Source organism: Molothrus ater, chromosome 1 (assembly GCF_012460135.2).
Source record: "Molothrus ater isolate BHLD 08-10-18 breed brown headed cowbird chromosome 1, BPBGC_Mater_1.1, whole genome shotgun sequence".
Lineage (NCBI taxonomy): Eukaryota > Metazoa > Chordata > Aves > Passeriformes > Icteridae > Molothrus > Molothrus ater.
The window spans coordinates 132,395,433-132,418,930 of record NC_050478.2 but is presented as its reverse complement, the minus strand read 5'-3'; the positions used below and the strand labels follow the sequence as shown (position 1 = coordinate 132,418,930).

Sequence of the window (23,498 nt, the reverse complement as noted above, 5' to 3'; positions counted from 1 at the left end):
AACAGACCCTGCCCCTGCCTTTGGATGGGCTCATGTGTAGGGAGCACCAGTCACTGCTTGTGTCCCCCAGGGATCAGTATTGATCCTGATCCTAGTCAGAATCCATATTGATTATTGATGGGGGAATCAAATGCACCCTTAATAAATTTGTGGGTGACACCAAGTTGAGCAGGAGTGTCAAAAGGATCTGCAGAGGGACCTAGACAGGCTGGATCAATGGGGCAAGACTGACTGTGTGAGGTTCAAGAAGGTGAAATGCCAGGTCCTGCATTGGGTCACAACAATGCCCTGCAGTGCTACAGGCTGGGGGAAGAGGGGCTGAAAAGCTGCCCCGTGGCAATGGACCTGGGGGCTGGTTGCCAGTGGCTGAACATGAGCAAGCGTGTGCCCAGGTGGCCAAGAAGGCCAATAGCATCCTGGCCTTTATCAGCAATAGTGCGGCCAGCAGGACCAGGGCGGGGATTGTCCCTCTGTACTCGGCACTGCTGAGGCCACACCTCGAGTGCTGTGTCCAGTTCTGGGCCCCATACCACAAGAAGGACATTGAGGGGCTGGAGCGTGTCCAGAGAAGGGCAGCGGAGCTGGTGGAGGGGCTGGAGCACAAGTCCTGTGAGGGGCGGCAGAGGGAGCCGGAGGCGTTTGGCCCGGAGAACAGGAGCTCACGGGGACCTTACGGCTCTGGACAGCTCCCTGACAGGAGGCTGTAGCCAGGCAAGGCTCGGCCTCTTATACCGGGTAACAAGTGATAGGACAAGAAGGCATAGCCTTAAGCTGCGCCAGAGGAGGTTTATGTTGGACATAAGGAGGAATTTCTTCACATAAAGGGTGATTATACCCTGGAACGGGCTGCCCAGGGAGGTGGTAGGGTCACCGTCCCTGGAGGTGTTTAAGGAAAGGCCGGACGCGGCACTCAGTGCCATGTTCCGGCTGACACGGCGGTGTTCGGTCAGAGGTTGGGCTCGATAACCTCAGCGCTCCTTTCCAACCGCACCGATTCCGCCTCTCGGGCACTGCGCTCTCCCCGCGGCGCCTCCCGGCCCGGCCCGTCCCGCAGGCCGAGGGGCGGGGCCAGGCCGGGTGTCCATGGAAACGGAGCGCACGCGGAGCGCCGCCCCCCTTCCCTGCTTCCCGCCGGCCCCATCGCCACCATGATGCTGCTGGGCCGCGGGCTGGACGCCAGGTACGGGGGCGCGGGGAGCCCCGGGCTGCTGCCGGGGAGAGGCCCCGCTTCCAGCAGCGTGCCCGGGGGAGGCGCGGGGTCGGGGAGCGATGCGGGCCCGGTCCTTCTTAGCGCATCTGCCTCCCTAGGAGATGGGGCCGCCTCTGCCTTCCTCCGGTAAAGGCCGCAAAACTTTTCCAGGCCTAGCGTGCTATGCAGAGATGAAGTAAAGCTGTGCTGCCGATATTTATTTGGACCTCTCGCGAATAATTCTGTGGATAGTTCTAAGCGGTCGCCATAATGAGGGGGGAATAAAAACTCATACATCCCCACATAAGAAACCGTAGTGTTTCGCGTCCCACAATTAAATACTAGTTGCATGGGTGTACTGTAAGATCTGAATTGTAAAGGGTGATTAAATCTTTCTCCTGGAGGGAAACTTCCTGACATGAAGATCTTTCAAGAAAATAGGAAATATTTTTTTAAAAACCTTTTACTGAAGATCTGGTCAGGTAATATAAATTTGAAAAACAGCTTTATTAGTACATAATGAAATGTTTACTTGCCTTCTCACCAGGTGAAACCGTCCTTATGCAAGCGGTTCTGTGCTCCAGCATGTCCTGGAGGACTGAATTACTTCCTTGGGGTTTTTTAACCTTAACGGAATCTCTTTTGAACAGTCTTCCAGACAGATTGCCATGAATCAACCCAACTAGGTTTTTGCCTAAGGCAGAAATTTGGCATTAAATACTTTTCCTGAAGGAAAGGTGTTGCTCATTTGAATTGATTGTATTGTTGTTTAGTCTCAAAGTACCACATTTCTTCAAATTTTTCTAATCATCATGTATCCTGATACAAAGTCAGTGTTTAAATGTTGGTCAGCAGTATTGGGATACCTTACAGATATGAGGGAAGGTTTTGTTTCTGTCCCTTGCCGAGATAGTGGTAGGAGTGAATTCTCTTGCAGAGAATTCTATCACTTCACATCAATAACCTTGTGTTGGACCGTAGAGACTCCTTAGGACCCAGTATCTGGCAGGTACTGTTAGCTAATTGTCTTACAGCCATTCACTCAGATCAACAATGGGCATGAGTTCACATGATCATCAAATAATATAGGAATATGAAAGCAAAATACAAAGTGAAATCTGTGAGTTACTGGAATGACTTATCTAAATCCTTAATAATGAAACATACAGGCATTGGATCAAATAAAGTAATTAGATTTAGGTCATTTAAAAAGTAATTTACTAGTGTCACGAATGTGCTTTCAGTGGTAGTACAGTTTTCACCTCTTGTGTCCATTCACCTTTCTTCTTTAATTCTCAGTGGTTTTAATCTTCTGTAGTGCCGCTTGGTAATTGTTTGCAATTTAAAGAACATTTAATACCTTTAGCAGTTTGTCTTCTACTACCTAATTTCTCCAGCCATTGCCTTGCTTGTTTAGATTGCAGGCCATAGCAGGAAGGCGGGTGGTCCTGCAGAAGTCTTGTTTGAGACAGCAGGTGTTACCACTGTGTTAGTAACTAATAACATTAGTAATAGTGAGCTTTTGTTTAAATTCAGGAGAAAAACTTCCAAGCAGATTTCTGTGATTTGGATTTTCATCTATTGGATCTTTAAGTGTAAATCTGCTTTTTTGTTTATTTGTTATTCATTCATAAATAAGCACATATTACATCAGTTACAACATTCTTTTTTTTCAGAAAAAATTTCTGCACTGAAATGAGATATCCAAATTATTAGAAGTATTATTATATAGTTTTTCTTCTGTATGTGTTGTAAACATTTCTGCCTTTCTTATTTTTCTTTGGTATCCAGGGACAATCAGACAAGACAAATGCAAGATGCTGTTTCAAATGTGGAAAAACATTTTGGTGAATTGTGCCAAATATTTGCTGGATATGTACGTAAAACTGCCAGACTACGAGACAAAGCAGATCTTCTAGTAAATGAAATATATGCATATGCAGCTACAGAGACACCGAACTTAAAAGTTGGACTGAAAAACTTTGCAGATGAATTCTCCAGACTTCAAGATTATCGCCAGGCAGAGGTACAAAATTAAAGCTGTACATGTTGTGTTTGCCATCTGAACTTTTCAGTTACTTATCTGTGATTAAAAGGGAAATCATATACTCTGCAATCAGAAGAGAAACAGAAGAAAACACGTCTAAATATATTAATGTCTGAGCAGGGTAGGCTGCCAAAGCATTCATCATTTACACTCCTAATCACTTCAGGGAAAACTGCCTAAAATTAGTACTGTTGAAGTCAGGAAGACTATCCATATGAACACTTGATGTATTTGGGAAAGAGCAAGTTTTTTTTAATTGGTGTTAGACTTTAGATAATGATTTATGGTTAATAAAGTGTTCTTTTTTAGTTGTGTGACTTGAATTGTCTAGCAACAGCTGAGGCAAAATCAGTCATTTTCCTTTGGCTGAGCATTATCAGAAATAGTATTGAAGAGGTACTGTCAGGCACCACTGTAGATTTCGTAAGTTTGTAGTTCAACATTAAAAGTACAAAGTTAATTTGGACCATATGTGACTATATAGTCACACTTTTGCTAGATGAGTGAGGGTGCAAAGAAAGGTGTTTATTCCACTTACATGTTTATGTGTAGTGCCAGTCAAACTGTAACTTACGATGCAGAATTCCAAATACTGAGATTTAAAAAAATTCATTCACATGTACTCAAACTAGTTTTTGGAGTAGTATCTATTCTTTAAGTAGAACATAGAAAATTCCCATTTATAGTTTTGAACAGTTAAGATCCACTATAATTCAAAAAAGAGACTGAAGTAGTTGGCATTCTTTATGTCTTCAGATAGGACTTTTTTATTTTGGAGAGCACTGCAAGTGACCTCTTCATAATAACAAAGTGGAAAAAGAAAACCTTTGAAAAGTAGTTAATATGGGAAGCAGGGAGTTTGAAATACAAGGAATATTGTGTATCTTTAACAGTCTATTGAGGAAGGGATTTTTAAGAAGTAATAAGAAACCTTAGAGTGTGTGCAATTTTTATTTTTCCATAGGTTCTTATATGTCTGGCTCCAGCTGAGCCACATGTAGGTCTTTATGCTTCAATTGATGTAATAGCAAATTATCCTCTGCTATTATATTTATATTGTGGCCAAAGGTGAATGTAAACTCAGACTGCATGATCTCTCTGTTTTCATCATTAAACTTTGAACCTGTAATTTTGAGATACATATATAACAACTTGAGTTTTGCTTCTGTTGATTTTAAATGTGTTTTTAAAAACTGACATTCGGCTTCATCCTCCTGCCATGCCTGTCTGTAAACCAACATTGCCCTGTGAAAGAAAAAAGGCAGAAGCAGCAAAGGAAAAGAGAAGCTTTTAGTCTTTAAATCAAGTTCTCCTTTCCTCCTGAAAACAAAATATTTCTTTATTTCTCCTGGGCGTCAAGTCACTTAACAGTTTTCCTGTATGCTGGCAAAGTGGGCAAGAGAAAACTAGCTTGCAAGGGTTATTAACAATTTCTGGTCTTTAGGTGCAGTGCTAGATATATAAATACTGAGGTGTGAGGTACCACAGCACATGGTAGGGTAAGTAAGATGGGCAGGTTATTTGGTTTGTCTCTAATAAGTGTGTTGTTTAGAGCCTTACTGGCCTATTCCTTTCTATTCTATGGGCAATTCAAGTGAAATTGTTTGACAGTGCAGTGGTAGATGGATCAAGGAGAAGTGTTTGCTCAGCTGGCCTAGATTTTGGCTGACTGGTGGCTACCAGTATAGGGGGAGCTGTCCCTTCCCAGTAGAGGTATGCACCTTGTCCTAATCTGGATGTAGCAGCAAAGGGCCACAGGACTCAGTCATGGTCCATAAGTCATTGGCAGATTACGCTGGGGCCACTCAGACAGTTTTGTCAGATTTGACAAGCGGGTCTTATCCTACTGCCTGTCTGACCATATGTAGCTGTTTTTCTGACTAGGAGAACTGAAACAAAAATTCAGAACCACTCATCTGTGAGAGCATTTATGCATTTTAGATAGCCTTTTATTGTTTTTTTTAGTGCTCTCAGCACCAGTGTTGCTGTTTCCATTGTTTTTAAGAGGTGTTCCATTTTGTACAGTGTATTTGATAGCAAAGGTTGCTTAGTCTGTAACCTTATTAGTAAGTGTAGAGCAAATACACTGATCTTTAGATAGAAAGCTACAGAACTCCAAGATGCAATGCTGGATGTATTAAGTAGTCAGTTTGATGTATTCATAATTTTCCATGTTTCATTTATCCTGATCTAATTAAGAAAAAAGGAACTCCACAAGAAATCAGCTTGAGCTCTTCAGAAAATAAATTCCTTTTTGGTTAATATACTTGACTGTAGTTTTTACAAAATTTTTAAAAACCCTTAGCCTAATATTTTTTCAGCATATATGGATTTAATTCATAATAAGATGAGTCACTATTAAAGTAATTGTTTCCCATTTTTGTACCCCATGGATATGGATGATTTTAGCAACTTGTGATTTCTTTTTGTAGGTTGACAGGCTGGAAGCCAAGGTTGTTGAACCTCTGAAATGTTATGGGACCATAGTGAAACTTAAAAGGGTAGGTTAAACATGTGTTTCTCACAAGGTACATTTCAGTGTCCTGGCCACTCAGTTGAAAACTTTTTGTTTATGGGGAAAATGGTTCTGATTTTTCATATTTCAGTAATCAGTTTAACTTAATTATATAATTAGACATCTTAACTGAAGTTGTATATATGTTAGAGGAAAGAGCTTTGATGTGAAGACAAGGATATTCAGGCTCTTCGAGCACAAACAAATGCTCAGAAAAGGCATTAGTATGAAATTCCCTGGATAATGTAAATTCAGGACTTTTTGTTTATAAATAATATCACTTATTATTGTGTGATTTTGATTATGATGGTGATGATATTATTATTATTACTATTATTATTTCTATTACTGCTTTGGCTCTTAGTCATCAATATGCTGCCTTTAACAGCTTTTCTAACTCAGAATTATGTTCTACATTAAAGTTCATAACTTAGAAAACACAGTTGAAGCTGATAAGTAGGTAGTGCTTAGATCCCTCTCCATTAAATCCTCACGTTGACCTGAAGATAGACAAAAATCTGAGGTCTCTTCATTCACTGTATTTTTGAAATAATGTTTTTAGGGGTTTGAAATAGTCCCTTAAAATACCTGTAAGTTTCTTTCCTCCAGGAAAGATAAGCTTGAGCAAGGAATTTAATAAGCAGATACTAAAAGTAGATCTTCATAATACTTGTATCTTATACAGAGAATACCTCAATCCTGCAAACTCAAATCTGTAATTGATGTAGATGTCTGTATCATAATCTATATAAATCAAAAGCTTAAATTATTATTATTATTTTCTGATGGTATTTGACAAAAATACCAAAACAAAAACCTTGCAATGTGTTCATCAGGATTAATTTGAGTAGATGGTGGCAGTGCATCTGAAGCAAGCAGTTTTCCTATGGTTTTTTTGTTTTGTTTTTTTTCCATATGGTGAAGAACCAAGCAGTGTTTGGGACTTAGTGCACAGTTACCTCACTTGGTGGTTAGAGAAACGATTGTCAAGGAAAAGCATTCTACACTTGAGTGGGACTACCCCCAGTAGTCCTTAGCTGAGAGCTAAGACTGTAGTGCCTAAAACCTGAGCTGTAGGCTGTAGTGCCTAAAACCTGTTTTCTTAATGGTCACCAGTTTGTGAGATCTAGAACTGGGTGCTTTGTAGGGTATAAGTGCTGGGGGTGCAAGACAAGTTTCATGTGTTTGTGGCAGTAGGGTTGCTGTGGAAACACAAAACATTACAGCAATGCCTGGGGCTGCCAAAGCATTGAAGAGACTGTCTTGAGGTGCACTGCCACTGATAGCCAGTAATGCTGAGGACAGAAGCAGCTGAAATCAAGTCACTGCTTGCCGCAGGGAATTGCATTTCCTGTGGTCTTTGCCTTTCAGGATGTCAGAAAGCATTGCATAATGTTGATTTTGGCTACAGTGAGGAGTGCAAAAGCATTTTTAAACCATAGATGAGATCATTAATTTTACCAGTTTACCTTTGAACTAAGACAGAGTTCACTAAAGATGTAGGCCAAAAATGGTTATTTTTTCCCTTTGCACGTTGACCATAAACCTTGGTTAAAACTTCAACTACCTGGTCTTCAGTTATCATCTGTAATCACTGGGACATATTTAGTGACAAAGGAAATTTTGTCACTCACATAAATCTAGCACAAGCTGCTAGTTCTAGGACTGCTTTAGCTGTAACTACATTAGCTAAGTAAAATCAGGCAGAGTATGTCATTATAGCTACTTTCTATAAAGAGGATGTTCTCACTGCTGCTTACTTACTGGATCTGTTCCTATAAGTACACAGCAGTTTTTCTGTGCTTTATCTAAAAATAACTATTGCTTTGTCTGTGGTGTAAGACATCAATGTCCTGTGCTACTAAATGCTTTAAAGAGGCCTGGGTCAATCAGAGTAGTGTTGTCCTTAATCTGCTAATGCAGTAAAATTGTTTCATTCACTTGTTCTGGTTTACGATGCTGAATAGCTTCAGTGGAAGCTAAAACAATCTTCTTGTCCTGTAACACAGCTTAAATGTGGCTATGAGGATTTCTTTCTGTTTCATTGTTCTATTTACCAATCTTCACTTTTCTGCTTTTTGGCAACTCTGTTCCTGGTTCCTTTTCTTCCTGTAAAACAGGACATCATAAAACCAAGGTGATCCACATGCAGAAGAAAGGATTGATTTTCTTTAATAACTTCAGTGACTAAAGCAGGTAACAGTACAGTGATGAGGCTCTGCCAGCTCATTGTCTGGTGGATGAACTATAGCTGTACCTTGTATGATTTGAAAATAGATGGGTGACCAGAGTTCCTGTGTGTGACTTGAATTCATAGTGAAAACCTAGAGGGACTATGAATAATTTTATATTCTTTGTACCTTTTATCTCATTGCCTATTCCATTCCACTTTTCCTTGAGTATAACTAAAGCATATTTTCCAAAAACATGTCAAAGCTTGGTCTAAAGACACTGTGAATGTAGGACTGTTGGTGGTAGTGGTGCTTTGTGGTTAGTTGATGTTTGTGGTGCTTTGTTTTAAATGAAAGACTTCACCTAATCTTTGGTTCTTGTTACATGCTCCACTGAGATGAAAGAGCTCTGTAATGTTCTGGGTTTTTTTCTGGATGAAGGTATTTAGATGCTAGTAAAACAAATTTTCCTTTTTTTTTTCTGTTAGGTAATGTATAACTTGATTCTTTCACCATAAATTACATTTTCCCCAGCTTTTTAATATTTTTATTGGGTTTTTTTCTGCACCCTTTTCTTGGACAAAATATGTATGTGACTGCGCCTACTTTTGTACATCCAGAGCTTGTACACAGCTTCACCATTGTGGCCATAGTAGCACTAATTCTTTGTCACATTTTGGCTAGAAGAGAAGTATGTTTCATGGTGGCTGTTGCTACAGAAAGCAGAGGTAGAGGAGGGAACAGTTCAGTCTCTGTACGTATTTCCAAAGTCACTACATGCTAGAAAGAAAACACTGAATTTAATAATGGTAACTCTAGAACTTTGCATCCTCAAGTACACTTTGTGTGAAAGTCAGCACCCTTTCAAGCCACAGTGTTAAATCTGATTGACTGTTTTAAATGTGCCTAGAAAGTCAGTGCTATTAATGGGGCTCAGTCATTAAATAGCATTAAACATGCAGCTGTGACCATTAGGTGGAAAACTTTGTTTTTTCAAAAATAAATACATTCTTTTCTCTTTCTCTATCTTTAAAATTTAAAACTGGAAAAAACAATTTAAAAATTTCTATTATTGCTTTTCTTGTAGCCACATTGCTCTCATAAAAGCAATAGGCCTTTTCAGTAGTCTTTGACCTTAGAAGTTGTGTAAATTCCCTTCTGAAAGAACAGCAGTAAAACCAGCATTCATGGGCTGAAGATGAAGTAGTTTTTATTATCAGAAGCCAGCTCTGTGTCCCTGGAGATGAAGCAAAATGACAGTTATATACAAGGACATACAGACAGTAAGGATAGAAACAAGTAAGAAACTGCATGTTTTGACCCTGTCCTCATGTACAGCCTCATTATTGAAGGAACACACGGCACTGTGAAACTTGGCAATCTTGTGCTTGTCACTGAGTAGTGATCTGGTCACAGGATCACAAAACTTACTGAAAGACATATTCTTAGTTGCATATCCTTCTGTCATGGTGACATATACAAGCATTAAAATTGAAATCCAAGGAAGGAGCACAGACAACTTCCCAATATGATAGTTTCTTATAGCTCTAACTCCATTTTAGAGTAGTAAATAAGAGTGGAAGTGGTATTTTAGAGTAAAAGGTCATTTGAAATGCATGCCAAATCCTACATCAGATTTTGTTAGACTTTAGACTATATTTCTGCTTGTTCTAAACTACTGCTCCTTTAAACTGGAACCATCAAAATTAATGAGCTTTTCCGTACCAGCATCAGTGGAGTGATAAATACTTGACTGATAATCTTACATTCCATGAATGTCAAACAGTTTGCAAAACAGTTTTATAGCATGAAAAATTGAGAAAACTGGTAGATGAACATTCTTAAATTGTCACAGGTCTTCCTAGAAGTACATACTACTTCTCCTTTGGAAATGGAGCAAAACCAGTTTGTCAACAGTTTCTGCCTTTTCTGTATTGGTTAAGTTTTATCTTCTCCAGCTCCACCATTACTTGGATGTATTTTGTTTCAAATGGTTTTAAACACTTTAGTAAATGCATATATATAAATACGCAGTTTAACCCTTTCAGTCATAGAATTCCTATGGTACCTTGTAGCACAGAATTGTTTAGGTTGAAAAGGACTTCTGTAATCATTGAGTCCAACCATTAGCCCGGCACCCCCATGTTCACCGGTAAACTATGTCCCTGAGTGCCAGGGACACCTTTTCTAACACTTCCAGAATGGTGATTCTATCGGTTCCCTGGGCAGCCTATTCCAATGCCTGACCACCCCTCCCGTGGAAAAAAAATTCCTAATATTTCATTTAAAAATAAATGGTGTAGCTTATATGTCCTCATCCTGTCACTGGTTGCGTGGAAGAAGAGACTGACCTGCACCTGGCTACAGCCTCCTTTCAGAGAGCTGTAGAGAGCTCAGGTTCCCACTGAGCCTCCTCCAGGCTAAACACTCCCAGCTCCCTCAGCCACTCCTCATCAGACTTCTGCTCCAGCCCCTTCAGCAGCTCCACTGTCAGCAGTGACAGCAGTTATATTTTCTTGATAACTTATCCTTGGTACTGACTACTGCCTGCTTTGTTGTTTTGTTTTTTTTTTTTTTTTATGATGCCACTTTATTTGATGCTTCTTTTTATTTCTAAGTACCACATTTATTCTATTGCTAAGTCAGGAATGAGTCTGCCTTCTTAACGCTCTGGGGATCTCAGCTTGTGACCATCTGCTATACTTTTCATGTAAAGCTGTGAAAATCTTTCTTTCCTTCCCCACATTTTCAATCATAACATGTGCTATAGGGAGTTGCACAAGGTGCTAAACTCTCTCAATCCCCACTAAACTTCTCTTTCATAGGATCAATTAACAGGTCACTAAAATCTAGTTTTATTTGAAGCAAAAGTTTTGTCCATGTTTTCTAGGCAATGCATGTATGAAGGAAAGCATATTTTGTATTATCCTAGATGTATTTCAAACATGTCTAAAACATTTTATTTCCAGGATGATCTTAGAGCAACTTTAACAGCAAAGAGCCGAGAAGCCAAGCAATTATCTCAACTGGAAAAGACACGTCAGCGGAATCCATCAGATCTACACATTATTGTATCCTGCGTTTCTAGTCACTATGAGAAATATTTTTAGAATTTCTTTGGAATTAAACTGTTATGCTTGGGAAGTAGTAATAACACTAATGCTGCTTAGAGAAACTGTTTCCAATGTTGAATCTTTTCTTAAACTTAATGAAGAGTTACAGCTGCTACAGAGCAGTAGTTACTCACTTTTGAATTGAAAAGAAACTATAAATTATTTGATATGTTTATGCAAGAGAGGTAGGCATAGATTACATCCAGGAATTTGGAAGCTTTTGAAAGTAAGTGTAATCAGACAATTTATTTTTTATTTCTGTGGATTTACTGTTTTTCTCCCTGCCATTTTGGTTATTGTGCTTCCTGGTATCTAGATGGGATATGAGTTTCCTCCAGCTGCATGAAAGGATAAGTTGTTATTCTGCTAGTAGAATACTCATCTAGACTACTCTTCCTTTCCAAAGATCAGTCACCCTCCCCAGTATACTATTCTATATCACAATGAGAAAAATTAAGCCTCTGTCAAACTGAATTAGAATTTCCATTAAAATCTCACTGAAGTTTTAAATTTTGAAGCAATCAGAATCTAGGGAATGCCAAAATAAATGGGATCAAGGCAATCCTACTTCAGTCCCTTTATGCTTACATATTATGATACAGGATCTAGGTTCATGATGTGCTGTTTACTTTTTATTACATCTGAGTGTTGGATTTGGGAGTTAAGGATTCCTATTCATTGTTGGATTTTATCAACTGTATTTCAGAATGTTCAGGATCTTTGTAGTGACTGGGGCATGAGACTGTAGAAAGAGTGAAAATGACAGTGTTGGTCAAACTGAACACAGGAGAACTACATTTTATTTTTGTCTTTGCCAGAGAATTTTCATTTAATATTAATCAAATCAGTTAAACTAAGTCATGACTAATTAGAATTCCTCCTGTAATAACGACAGACATTTGTCAGCCACAGGGTTAGAATTGAGTTGTGTTGCAAAGTTATCTTCTGTTGGAATTAAGGGAGTAACTTATAACAATAAGCTGTTTTTTTCCCAAAGGGAGACTGGTCCCATTTTTCTCTCTCGAGCTAATTCCCATTTCATTTCATTTCATGGGTATGTCACTGGCACCTAGTTAATCTCTTCTAGTTTCTTTTCTAAGCTTCTCCCAAATACTCTTCTGTGACTTAGCTTCTTGTAACACCTGTTTTCTGCACTTAAGGCTTTGCCTGAAGAGTTACGAAATCTCAGTACAGTCTGATTCTGCACATGGCAAAAGCACCAAATGCTGCCTATTAGCATATTAAAGTGATTGACATTTAAAAAGGTCAGATTGACACTTAAAACACATTAAAACGTATTAGGAGCAGGAATGTGTTCATTTGCTTTTGAGGATGTGTGCAGGTCAGCTTTCAGGTCTGAGAGAGGCTTTACCACATTAGGACAAAGCAGCTGGGCTCCTGCAGGGGTTCTCTTATTCTTGAGCAACTGTGATGTTGCAGCAGTGAACAACTTTGGCCACAGAGAGCAAAGAATCTGTACTCCCATCTTACAAATGGTGTGTTAGCACAGCTGTGAAAGGAAATCATTACCAGATTTTTAAAAATACACTTCCGTAAATCAAATTTTTTTTTTTTCCTGAAGAAGTCTGCTAAACTATAGATTGTCTGCTTTTTATTTTATTCTTTTAAAAATAAATAACCAAGCTCTCAGTCCAAAACAGACAGCTGTCCTGAAATGTTTTGAATTCTAGCAAAGCTCTAACAAATTTTACATCTTACAGCCAGAGGCTTCAGACAACATAATAATAGTACTAAATATACAGATGTTTTGAAATAACTAAGATAAATAGTTCACAGTATATTAAAAGTAGAAGTGAAAATGAACATGTCCATGAATATTGATTGTTACATTGCCATTTTTTCCTTTACTAATATTTCCAGTCACAGGTGAGTGTTCAGAAAATACCAAACTGCTGTTGTCCAAACTATGCAGGCTCTGCGACTTCGGACACTTCACTCTAAAACAACCAGAATTCCTCTGCCAAAGCATATGTGCACAAATTATGTCCAATCTAAGATTTATTGAGGAGGTGTATTTGATTACCATAGAAATAATAGACTGTATTTGTATGTGTAAAGACTGCATATGCATAATAGCTGCCATCACTTACCGACTGACTGATTGAAGTAATTGAAAATACACAAAATGTCTTTTCTTCCCTCCTGTGGTTTGGGCAAAATCAAGAAAGAGAGATGAACATGTGACCTTATGTACTACTAAAGATGATTATCAATTTTGTTTGCCCCATAATGGTAGAATTGTGTCTATGATTTTAGGCTGTTTTTGAAAGGAGATTGTTTCAAATTGCTAATCCTGTAAAATAAGGTTAGCAGATTACAATCAAATAAGTGAATAGAGCATGCCTTATTCATTAGGTTTCCATATATGTAACACTAAAAGCTAGATCACAGGAACTGGACCTGTGATGTCTTTTTCCATTAAAAAAAAAAATCGTCTCAAGTTGCAGTTTTGTAGAAATGGGAAGAACCTTACAACTTGATCACAGGATACAGTACTTGATCCATATACTACTTTCAAAACTCATGACAAAATAGATTTGTGATGATACTTACCAACTGGGCCTGTAAGTATCACTAGTGTATGATGTTTGACCAGTCATGTATGGAAAATAACAGAAGTTTAGAGCCAAATCTTATAGATTTCAAGTGCAAGATCTTACATTGTTAATTTGTAATACTACACAGTTCTCAGACTTGACTTAATCAGAATAGTTTCAGTATCTTTCATTAAATGGTAGTGAACTTTCTATAAAATTTTTAATTATATGTAATTAAAATAGCTATTTAAAATGTTTTTTGTAGTAACAAAATAAGAAAAACTGTGTATTTATGTATTAAAAAATGGTTGATGTGTCCCCTTCCCAGTGCCCCATTGAAGATGTTTTTTATCAGATATTTTAATAATACAAAAATATTAAAAGCATAAAATACCTGAAATGCATTTGAATCTAAAAACTACAACAACTCTAGCCTGCAAGATTGAGATATTTACAGGGTAAGTACATTAGTTCCAGCTGCAGCTATAATTGTGTATTTAAATAATTTGTAAAAATGTACTAAGATGAGGTTCAGCACACTATACTGGAAAAGAATCTTTCTGGACCCTCCAGGTTGATCTTCAGTAGAAAACAAGGGGTGATCTTTCCTGCTCTCCCACCACTCTGGGTTAAGTACCTAAACCCAGTCACTCTGTTGTCAGTGGGATGTCAGGACTGGCTCAATAAAACTGTCCCATGATTATTACAGAAAATGAATCAAGGCAGAGGGACTTCCCTGACTGGCTGCAGCTGGTCATTCTTCATGTTTCACATCCAAGTCACAACAGTGTAGAAGGCATCTTTATATGTTCATTAAGCTACAGATTTAAATACTGTAACACAGATATGTATTGTTTTGCAAACTTAGACTTAAATAAAGGCAATTACAGCAAATAGCCTTGTATCAAATGCACGACTAATTTCACCTTTTTCTTACTTTACCAGGCTGAAAATGAACTGCAGAGAGCAACAATGGATGCTACTCGAACAACTCGGCACTTAGAGGAAACCATTGATAATTTTGAGAAACAGAAGATAAGGGACATCAAAGTATGTGTGCTCACATTTCATCTTGCATAATAAAATCACTATAGTTAGTTGGGGGCAAAATTAGCAACATTCTAGTATTCACTGAAATGCAAATCTTGTGGTATTCATGAATATTTCACAGATTTGTAAATTATAGATATAGGATCTACAGATAACTTATCCTCAACCTGCTATAAGAGACAGTCTTCAAAACAGCAAAACTTCTGACTGACAGTATCTTGGGAATACATATTGGAGATTATCAAGTGGCTTTTCAGTAAGACATGTTATCCTAATACACTTCCTCTTTACTTTTGAAGTACTTATTCAGAATTTATTATTAAATAATAACTGCATAAGTGATAGCCCAGCCAGAATTTATGTTTAATGTCTAAAGTTCATTTAGATTCATTAAATCTGACTATTTAAATGTGCTAAGTATCATGCAGTTATTTATATAAATACCAAACACAGAATACAGTAATTTTTTGAAGTGCAAATATACTGCATTAAGAAAACCTTTCTTTTCATTTGCTTTCAGAACATATTTTCTGAATTTATAACTATTGAAATGTTGTTCCATGGGAAAGCTTTAGAGATATATACTGCTGCCTATCAAAATATCCAAAATATTGATGAAAATGAAGATTTGGAGGTAAGAGTGATTGAGATTTGCTATTCTGTTTACTTCCTATATAAAAACAGTTTTCACAATCGGGCTAGACATGTCCCACACAGAAAAATCCAACAAATATTTCAGGATCCCAGAAGAAACTCATGTATATCAAGATTTTTTTTTTGCACTTCTTCAGCAAGAACATGCAGGTTTGTAATCTCAGAGAACACAGAGAGCAACTGCAGTAGCAATCTAATCTTTCCCACAAAACACAGAAAAGAGACTCACAAAATTACCTGCCACTTCAACCTCAGGTAAACATAAAACAGTTTTTAAAGAACACTTCTGCAGTGAGTCTTGCTCTAAAGATGCACATAGAAAAAAATCTTATACTGATGTGATAAGATGATGTAAAGACTAACTACTATATTAAAGATCTCCATCTAACCTGAACTTTGTTTGTTTGTTTTCATCTTTTAATCATTTTTATTAGGCTGTTCTAGAATTAAGAGACATTTGTTACTTACTACAGTGGGTTTTTTGCCTTGTGGTGGTAAACAGCTTTAAGTCACCCTTTCCTTTCTTTCTGAAAAGTCTCTCTTTCCCAAGATAGGCTTTACAGTCCTTTATTCATTCTTGCAGTTCTTCTGGATGTTGGGTCTTTAAACTTAATACCTTGGAAGTATGTGTTGTGTATGTTTGGTTTGTCAAAAAAGTTGGATCATTTTCAGTCTTTTTTTGTAAATCCTACCAGTCATAATTTTATTCTGTCTATGACATAGCTCAGAACCAAGTTAGGACAAGACTTAAAAAACCATGAGTCTTCAGTGACAGTCATATTTGAGACAACTTGGTAATTTTACTTCATTTAAACTATGCCATGGCAGTTTTGTACTATTTTAGTTTCACAATTATAATGTCACATGAGACCAATTCAAAATCTGCTTTCAGTCAGTACTTTGTCTTTCACAACCAAATTTTTAATTTCATTTTAAATTTTCTGTTAATTGGACAATTATTTACTTTTCATAAAAATACTGACCATAATATACTGTCTTCTTGACTTAAAGTCTTGCACAAATAGCTGTATTGGTTATTGAAATAACTTCAAAATATAATGGATGTCATGGTCTCCCCTATATTCTAAGAGATTTCCCAAATTTTTCTTAAGTTGTACATCTTCTGTACAATTCAATAACATTTTTTGATGCAGTTGTGTCTGACAGTAGGGATTGAGTTCATCTTTGTGCCTGAAGGAGTTGCTGGGGTTCACACTTCTGGCTTAGCCTGAAACTCAGCTACATATGTTGGTGGGAAACCATTGCAGTTTTCCCTGTATAAATGCCCCCAAAGCTCTGAAGAATGTTTACCTTGACCACATCAGTATGTTGATGTGTCTCAGGTTAAGCAAGGCCATTTTTTCACCTAAAACTGATCAGTCCAAACTACAGTCGATGCACATCTCTAGATCAAGTTTCATTCTCCAATGCTGCATTTCTGCAAGCTTCAATCTTGGTAATTCTTGGCTTGCAAGCACCTAAGTCACAGCTTTTTCCATTTAATTAGGTTTTTCGGAGCTCACTTTATCCACCAGACTATCAGTCTCGCTTAGACATAGTTCGTGCAAATTCCAAGTCCCCCTTGCAAAGAACTGGCTCCTCAAAATCTTCACTGAGAACAGCACAGGTAAGAAAAAAATTACATACTAAATCAGTATATTAAAGACCTACTTTAAATAATGTTTTAGTTAATGTACATCGATCCACTGTCTTCCCTCAGTTCAGGACCATTGGAAATGTAAAGAAACTTTTGATGGCATAAATATCATAATAGACTCTTGATAATGCAGCTTTATCATTGAAGGGAAAAACCCCTCAGCTTTTAAAGTTGCGTTGCTTAATTTGGACAAATGCTATTTCCAGAAATACTTGGTCTTCCATCAACAAACTGTGGCATCTTGCAGAGAAGAGATCTAGGAGTTTATGTGAAAGAGTAGTGACATTCTTTAAATATTTGCATACTTCTAGTATTCAGATTCTAGAGTGTGGCCTCTCTACCAGATCCTAATCCAGACTAGTGATACCTTCTAGCAGCAGAGCAAACTCATGACCTACAGTCCTCTCCTTTTATACTCTTGAAAATTCACAGCAGGTGAGGAAAAGGATGGTAAAAATAAGTGAAACAGTTGAAGACAGTTTTTGCACCAGCTACCTTGCAAATATCTTTGCCACTTGTTTACAGCAGTCAACTTGCAGACACTGCAAAATGGCTAAATTATTTTTAATTCATTGCAACTGTAATTCTGAAACTGCAATGATTCTTACCAGTGTTTCAGTTACAGACAAAGCCACGTTTAAAATGCATGTATCTTACCTTTCTTCTTTGAATAGACTCATGCATTGATACTGTAGTAAGGAAAACTTCTCTTGACTTCGTACACACTTTACCCCTTCTCTGCTCTCAACACAGATCAGAGCAATTATTACAGTTGAGCTGTTCTGTTCAAAGTATGAATTTTGTCATCTGAAGAGATACAACCTCGTGATTCAGTGCATGAAGTACTACCTTGACTGAGTAACTTGCCAGTCCTCTCTATCACTCAAGCAAATTTCAAATTCAAGCTACTTCAGAAAATATGAGAAAAAACACAAGAAAACTGAGTATGTACACTGTGATTTCTCCCAGAGGTGGAGTGGAATTCCATTCTAACTTGCAGGTTAACTTTTCTCATTTCCTAGACTGCTCTTAATTATAACTTTGGGTGTTAGTGTTCTCATAACTTCTAACTTACCTGAAAACAACAGGAAGTCATCTACACCTAGAGGAAACTGAATGCAATTCAAAATAAGGTCATCTTACCTTATAGGCTGTGCAGTGTGTCTGCAAAAGAGGATCATATGGCAGAAAAAAGGGGTGGAACACCCAACTAATGCAGTCACCATAGGTCAGTGAAGAAAGGGCAGCCCCTTCTGATTCTGTAAATAGCATGGCGCTGAATTACACTAAGGGCTAATCTTTGGAACCACCAAACAAGTCTTGAGAAAAAAAAAACAAACCAACTGTATTCAGAAAAACCTGCAGGTGACTTGTTTTATCTTTTCTGTGGATCTTTCACTCTGAAATTTTTGACACATCTAGTTTCCTGCTGCACAGTAATCCTTCACTGTCTGTAATGTAGTACTTTGCAATTTCCAGTGTAAAGCAGTATAAATGATGTAGGAAGCAGTTCACAGAAACACACGGCCCAAGTCTGTGGGGCAGGGGAGGACAGACACACACACAAACACTAACCTGTAGGTGGGGGACAGTGTAGGAAGTCACTGCATACCAGATGGAATTAAGTGTGCCAGTAACACAATTCAGGTCTTTTCAGAGGATTTAACACATACCATCCTTGAATTTATTTCTGCCTCTGTGGACTAACTTTCTGTATTATCAGTATGTTAAAAATCTAAAGTACTCCTTGAGCTTGATTCATTTTCTCACAAAGAGCTATGTCCTTCATTTTACAACGCTTCACGTGGCAATTCATCCTCAACATTTTGGTTTACCAATACAGCTTGGTATAGCTTATATTTTAGAACTGTAGCAAAACAGAAGGACGTTTTCCAGGTATTTTAAATCAAATTTAACTACACAAGTTTTATCTACATGCATTAAATATAACAAACTTTTGCACTGACACTCTGTAGGACAGCAAAGTATCATTTTAACCATTATTGAAAATGTCTGCATCCAAATGTTCCAGCACCAAGACATGGACAGAATTGCCATGTTTCTGCAGTAGCATCTGCAGTGAAAGATGGAGCTGAACTGCTTGAGCAAGGACTATCATCACCTGCATGCAACTCATAGAATTAATTTTAACTTAAAATTATTTATGGTCAAAAAATTATCATATTCTTTTTTTGCATTAAGTTCTGAAAAATTAAATTTCAATACTGGTATGTTTTAGTTCTTTGGCACAATAACTTGGATTTAAACTGCATAATTTCTTTTCTCAACTTCCTTCCCTGATACAGTTTGGTTCTTAGGGATAGCCATCTTACCACCACCAATGATAATATTTAATATACTATTTAGTTAATTGCTGCATGGTCAGAGGTATTTGAGTAGTGAGCAGAAAAAAGCCATAAAGCTGAAACAGTTTCAGGAAAGGGGGGAGCTTTTATTCAGAAATATGATGCAAGTTCTGCTGAAGAATTTCAGATGCTCTGAACTAGGAAAATAACTTAAAAAATCAGTCTGTCCCAGTGAAATTCATTTCACCTTAACAGGCTCAATCTGCAGCATTCCTTAAACTCCAATTACAAATCACTGCCATTGTCTTTTTCTTTTTTCATGGAATGAGAAACTGTTGCTTTAGACAATTCAGTTCAAGTTAACCCAGCTTCACCCAATGATTAACTCCATTTTCTGTTGTGTTCAGGAATTTGTAAGCAACTATTTGCTTCGAGCTAAATTACATACTTGGTGAGCATGAACAAGACTTAAGTATTTTTCTTCTTTCAAAAGTTCAATGACTACAGTTTGCTTTATGCACACACAAAAAACTTACATTACATACATGGGTGAATGAATTATAGCACGTCAGAAGTCAATTTAATAATGAGCATTTAAGGACCTTTAAAATAGGGGGCTGCTTAAAAGAAAAGACAAGCTCTGTCTTCAGTGCAGAAGTTTTTATTATATCACTGTATGTGAGAAGACACAGAAAATATAACCAAAATTAGAGTTGCAGATTCCCTTAGAGAACTACTGAACCTGAAATTTTTCAAAAGCATTCCAGATGACTTGGATAACTGTCTTCAATGCTCTTTCTTATGGGGAAAGGAAAAAAAACATGTATCCTTCTTTAAATTTTAAATTTTGCATTGTCTGTGAAGAATCTATCTTCAATAGGAATTAGATTGAGCCCTCATTAAAAAAAAGTACAGACTGCAGAATCTGTCAAATGAGATGAAAGTGTGGCAGCTGGCACTTGTTTTTAATGTTTGATGAACCAAAAGGAGGAGTCACTCTAAAGGCAAGCACTGATGGGCAGTGAAAGAAGTTCATCTATGAATCAAGACTCTTTAAGTTTGTCTAATTAATTCTTGGGAAAAAAGGTAAAAAGCTTAGAGCAGCATCCTTTTGAGCTTTTAACTGACGAGGTCTGATGTCTTCAAGATAAGATTAGGCCCTAATACTCCTCTTCAGCCTGCTGCTTCAGCAGCCAACCCAGGAAAAAACTGATTTGCATCTTGTTAATTTGATTTTTAGCATTAATTTGGTAAAAAATATCATTTTCCCTGACCTATAATAGTTCTGAAGGACTACATGGATATTTTTAGCTTTTTAAAACCATTACAGTATTTTTATTCTGTGTCATGTGTCTTTCCATTGGTGTGCATATTATGAACAGTTAATAAATAAACAACTTACCCCCTCCCCCAGATGAAAACCATGCAAACATTTAGGCTGAAAATGCCAATGGAGGATTATTTTTTGTTTGCAGAAAACAAACAGTTGATATCCTTTTGTTGGATTTTTATCAGATTTCCCGCAGAATGCTAAGAAAAGATGAAGAAGAGGAGGAGGAGGAGGATGAAGATGATGAAGAGGATGATGAGGAGGATGAATTTGATGCTACTAAGGAAGTGAGATAACAAAGCTGTTCTAAGAGGGGTTTTTTATTAAGGGGGAAAAAAACCCCAAAAGGTTTTTTTTTGTATGTTGGATCTAAAATTTCACTGGGGCTATATATTTAGAATTCCAGCAGGAGCAAGAATCAGTGCTGATTCTAGAGTGCCAGACAACAAATGACTGGTTTCAAAGAATGGAAAAAAATCCACTGAAAGTGGGCAATTTCAGTAGATAGAAAATTAAATATTTAAATAGATGCCTGTATTATATTTGCATAGATGTTATATTGTAATCACATGTGCTTAAACGTACGTGATGAACAGTGTCCAAAAACTGCACTAAGCTTTCAAGCAGTTATGAACATTGTTTTGTCCTTATTTTGCCAATATATTACCTCTCTAGCTATACACCTCTTGAATTTTTTAAGTACTCTAGCTGTAACTGTTATAATTGGGTTTATACATCCTGAAGTAACCGTGGTAATTATGAAACTGTTTGCAGCAACCACCTGTTAAGATTTCATTTTGCTATCCACCCTGGATGGCAGAAGGCATGGTGAGGTGTACTTTTTTTCTTATTTTCATTTTTCTCAGGCTTTCATCAGGTACAGATGACTTTTGATTCCTTTACATATACAGAATGAACAGTCACAAATAAGGACCTGGCCCAGTATCTTATGTTCAATGCTGCTTTGCTTTTAAATAAAAGTGCCTTCATGATAAAACTAGTGGATGTTTTATGTAGTTGATGTTTGTTATATTAGTTGACACGCTATACATAGTTCAAATTTCATGTGTTTAGCTATGCGATTTCGTTATTGGTTCCATCAAACAGACAAGAAATTACACATTTTGAGTGTAATTTCTTATCCTGTTTGGGGATAGAGGTTACATGTGTTCATTTTTTAATAGTGCATGGTTGTCTGCCAGAAAGTTTACCACACTGTTCACCTCCAGCTTTAGTATCTGCTAAAGAACAAATGCAGAAGAATTTAAATTTGTGACTGGGAAAACAATTTTAAATTATAACAAAATCTTCCTTTCAGTTACAGAAAAAAAACAGGAAGTGCATTTATAATATTGCTACTTTTTGTCCACTGATGCATATGTATGCAATGCATACCTGTTTTGACATGTGAAAAAACAGGTTTTGCCAAAAATTAATGAGATGAAAATAAATGAGAAGTTCACAATATAGGATTATTTTAAACCCAAAAAATAATTTTACACCAGCATTACATACCATTGATATTGAACTACTGCTGGCAAGGAGTAAATACCAATGAGCAAAATTTTTAAAAGTATCGGTGTAATTAATTCCCATCTATTTCAGCAACTAAGACACTTCAATAAATAGTAGTATCACATCAGAATTCTGGTGATCACCGCTTTACCATTTCATACACAATGAAGTAGTCCATCTCCAAAACAGATAGCTATCTTCATAACAGTTTCAGGTTTTTGTAAAATATACATAGATACAAATAGCAAGTATTTGTATGTACTATGCCTTGAGAAAGCAATTCTGAAAAAAAGGCAGTTTTGTTTAGATAAATTGCCCTCTAAAAGATTATGCAGTTCACAAGCATAAAATTCATTCTCCCTACATCACAAAAAAGTCAACTCCAGGAATCCCAGAAAAACTTCCAGAAAAGTACAGTGTTGGGCAACTTTATCCTGCATGCGTAATGTCTTAACTTGGCATGTTGCACAGACCTCAAAACTACAGATGAAAAGTCCCTGACTAAAATACTTCACCAGAAGTAGAAGCCAGAGTAACAATTTAGGATGTTAGTAAAGAATTAAATATTACCTAAAGATCCTTCTGCAAAGAATTTTCTCATGGTACGAGTGCATGCTGCAAGACTGACTTGCAGTTACTCCATTCCCTCATTTGTATTTTTTATTACTGGCCCTAGATGATGCAGACTTGTATCCATTCTTGCCTAGACTGTTTTGCCTCTCTGTTGAACACACTGGCACATTCCTTAGGGATTAAGGGTGCTCATCAGACTGTCCTGTTAGACCTTCCCTAAATGCCTCAAGCTGCTTTTGTAGGTGATCACTATTTCTAGTTTTTGACAACAGAAACTGTTCTCTTTTACATCAGAATTTTTGGACAATGGTAGCAAAAGCAACTTCAGAGAAGACATAAGTAAGGAAACTTCCCATGTTTTATATAAGCACCACCAAATGTAGCATTTCATTTATTACTCCTTACTGTATCGATGGTACTTAAAAAGGAAGCAGAGGATTCCAAGCCATGTAATTATAGGCAGTCTCTGATTTGTCCTTTGTACTGGAAATACAGTGCCTCCAAACCACTAAAGGTGTGATGTCACAGAACCCTGTTATCAGGAAATGCTGTCATCACACCATGCACCTGAACCATCTATTCCAGCAGAATCAGAATGTAATGCCCAGTCTGGAGAGGCGGGGGAACAGAGGCAGATGGACACACACATACCCAAAACACCAACTAGACAACAGCTATAAACTAAGCACCAGCTGTCCTCGTCCCTGACTAACCTTGTTATTTAGCTGATATACTGGCATCCCTTCCCAAGTTTCCTCTCCTTCGGTGCATCTGTACGTACTTTGAGATGCAGCTCTTTACAGACTATGAGAAAGTAATT

General features: G+C 37.4%; 1 protein-coding gene across 1 annotated transcript; it reads left to right on the top strand.

Annotated features, from left to right (window-relative positions):
- The first annotated feature begins 1,054 nt into the window (after positions 1-1,054).
- CIBAR1 (CBY1 interacting BAR domain containing 1) lies at positions 1,055-21,590 on the top strand. The gene is made up of 9 exons (XM_036379109.2): positions 1,055-1,180; positions 2,981-3,215; positions 5,669-5,737; positions 10,892-10,993; positions 12,917-12,922; positions 14,539-14,643; positions 15,164-15,277; positions 16,805-16,924; positions 20,776-21,590. The coding sequence occupies exons 1-9, from the start codon at positions 1,149-1,151 to the stop codon at positions 20,884-20,886; spliced, it is 894 nt and encodes a 297-aa protein (XP_036235002.1). The 5' UTR covers positions 1,055-1,148; the 3' UTR covers positions 20,887-21,590.
- Positions 21,591-23,498: the final 1,908 nt, after the last annotated feature.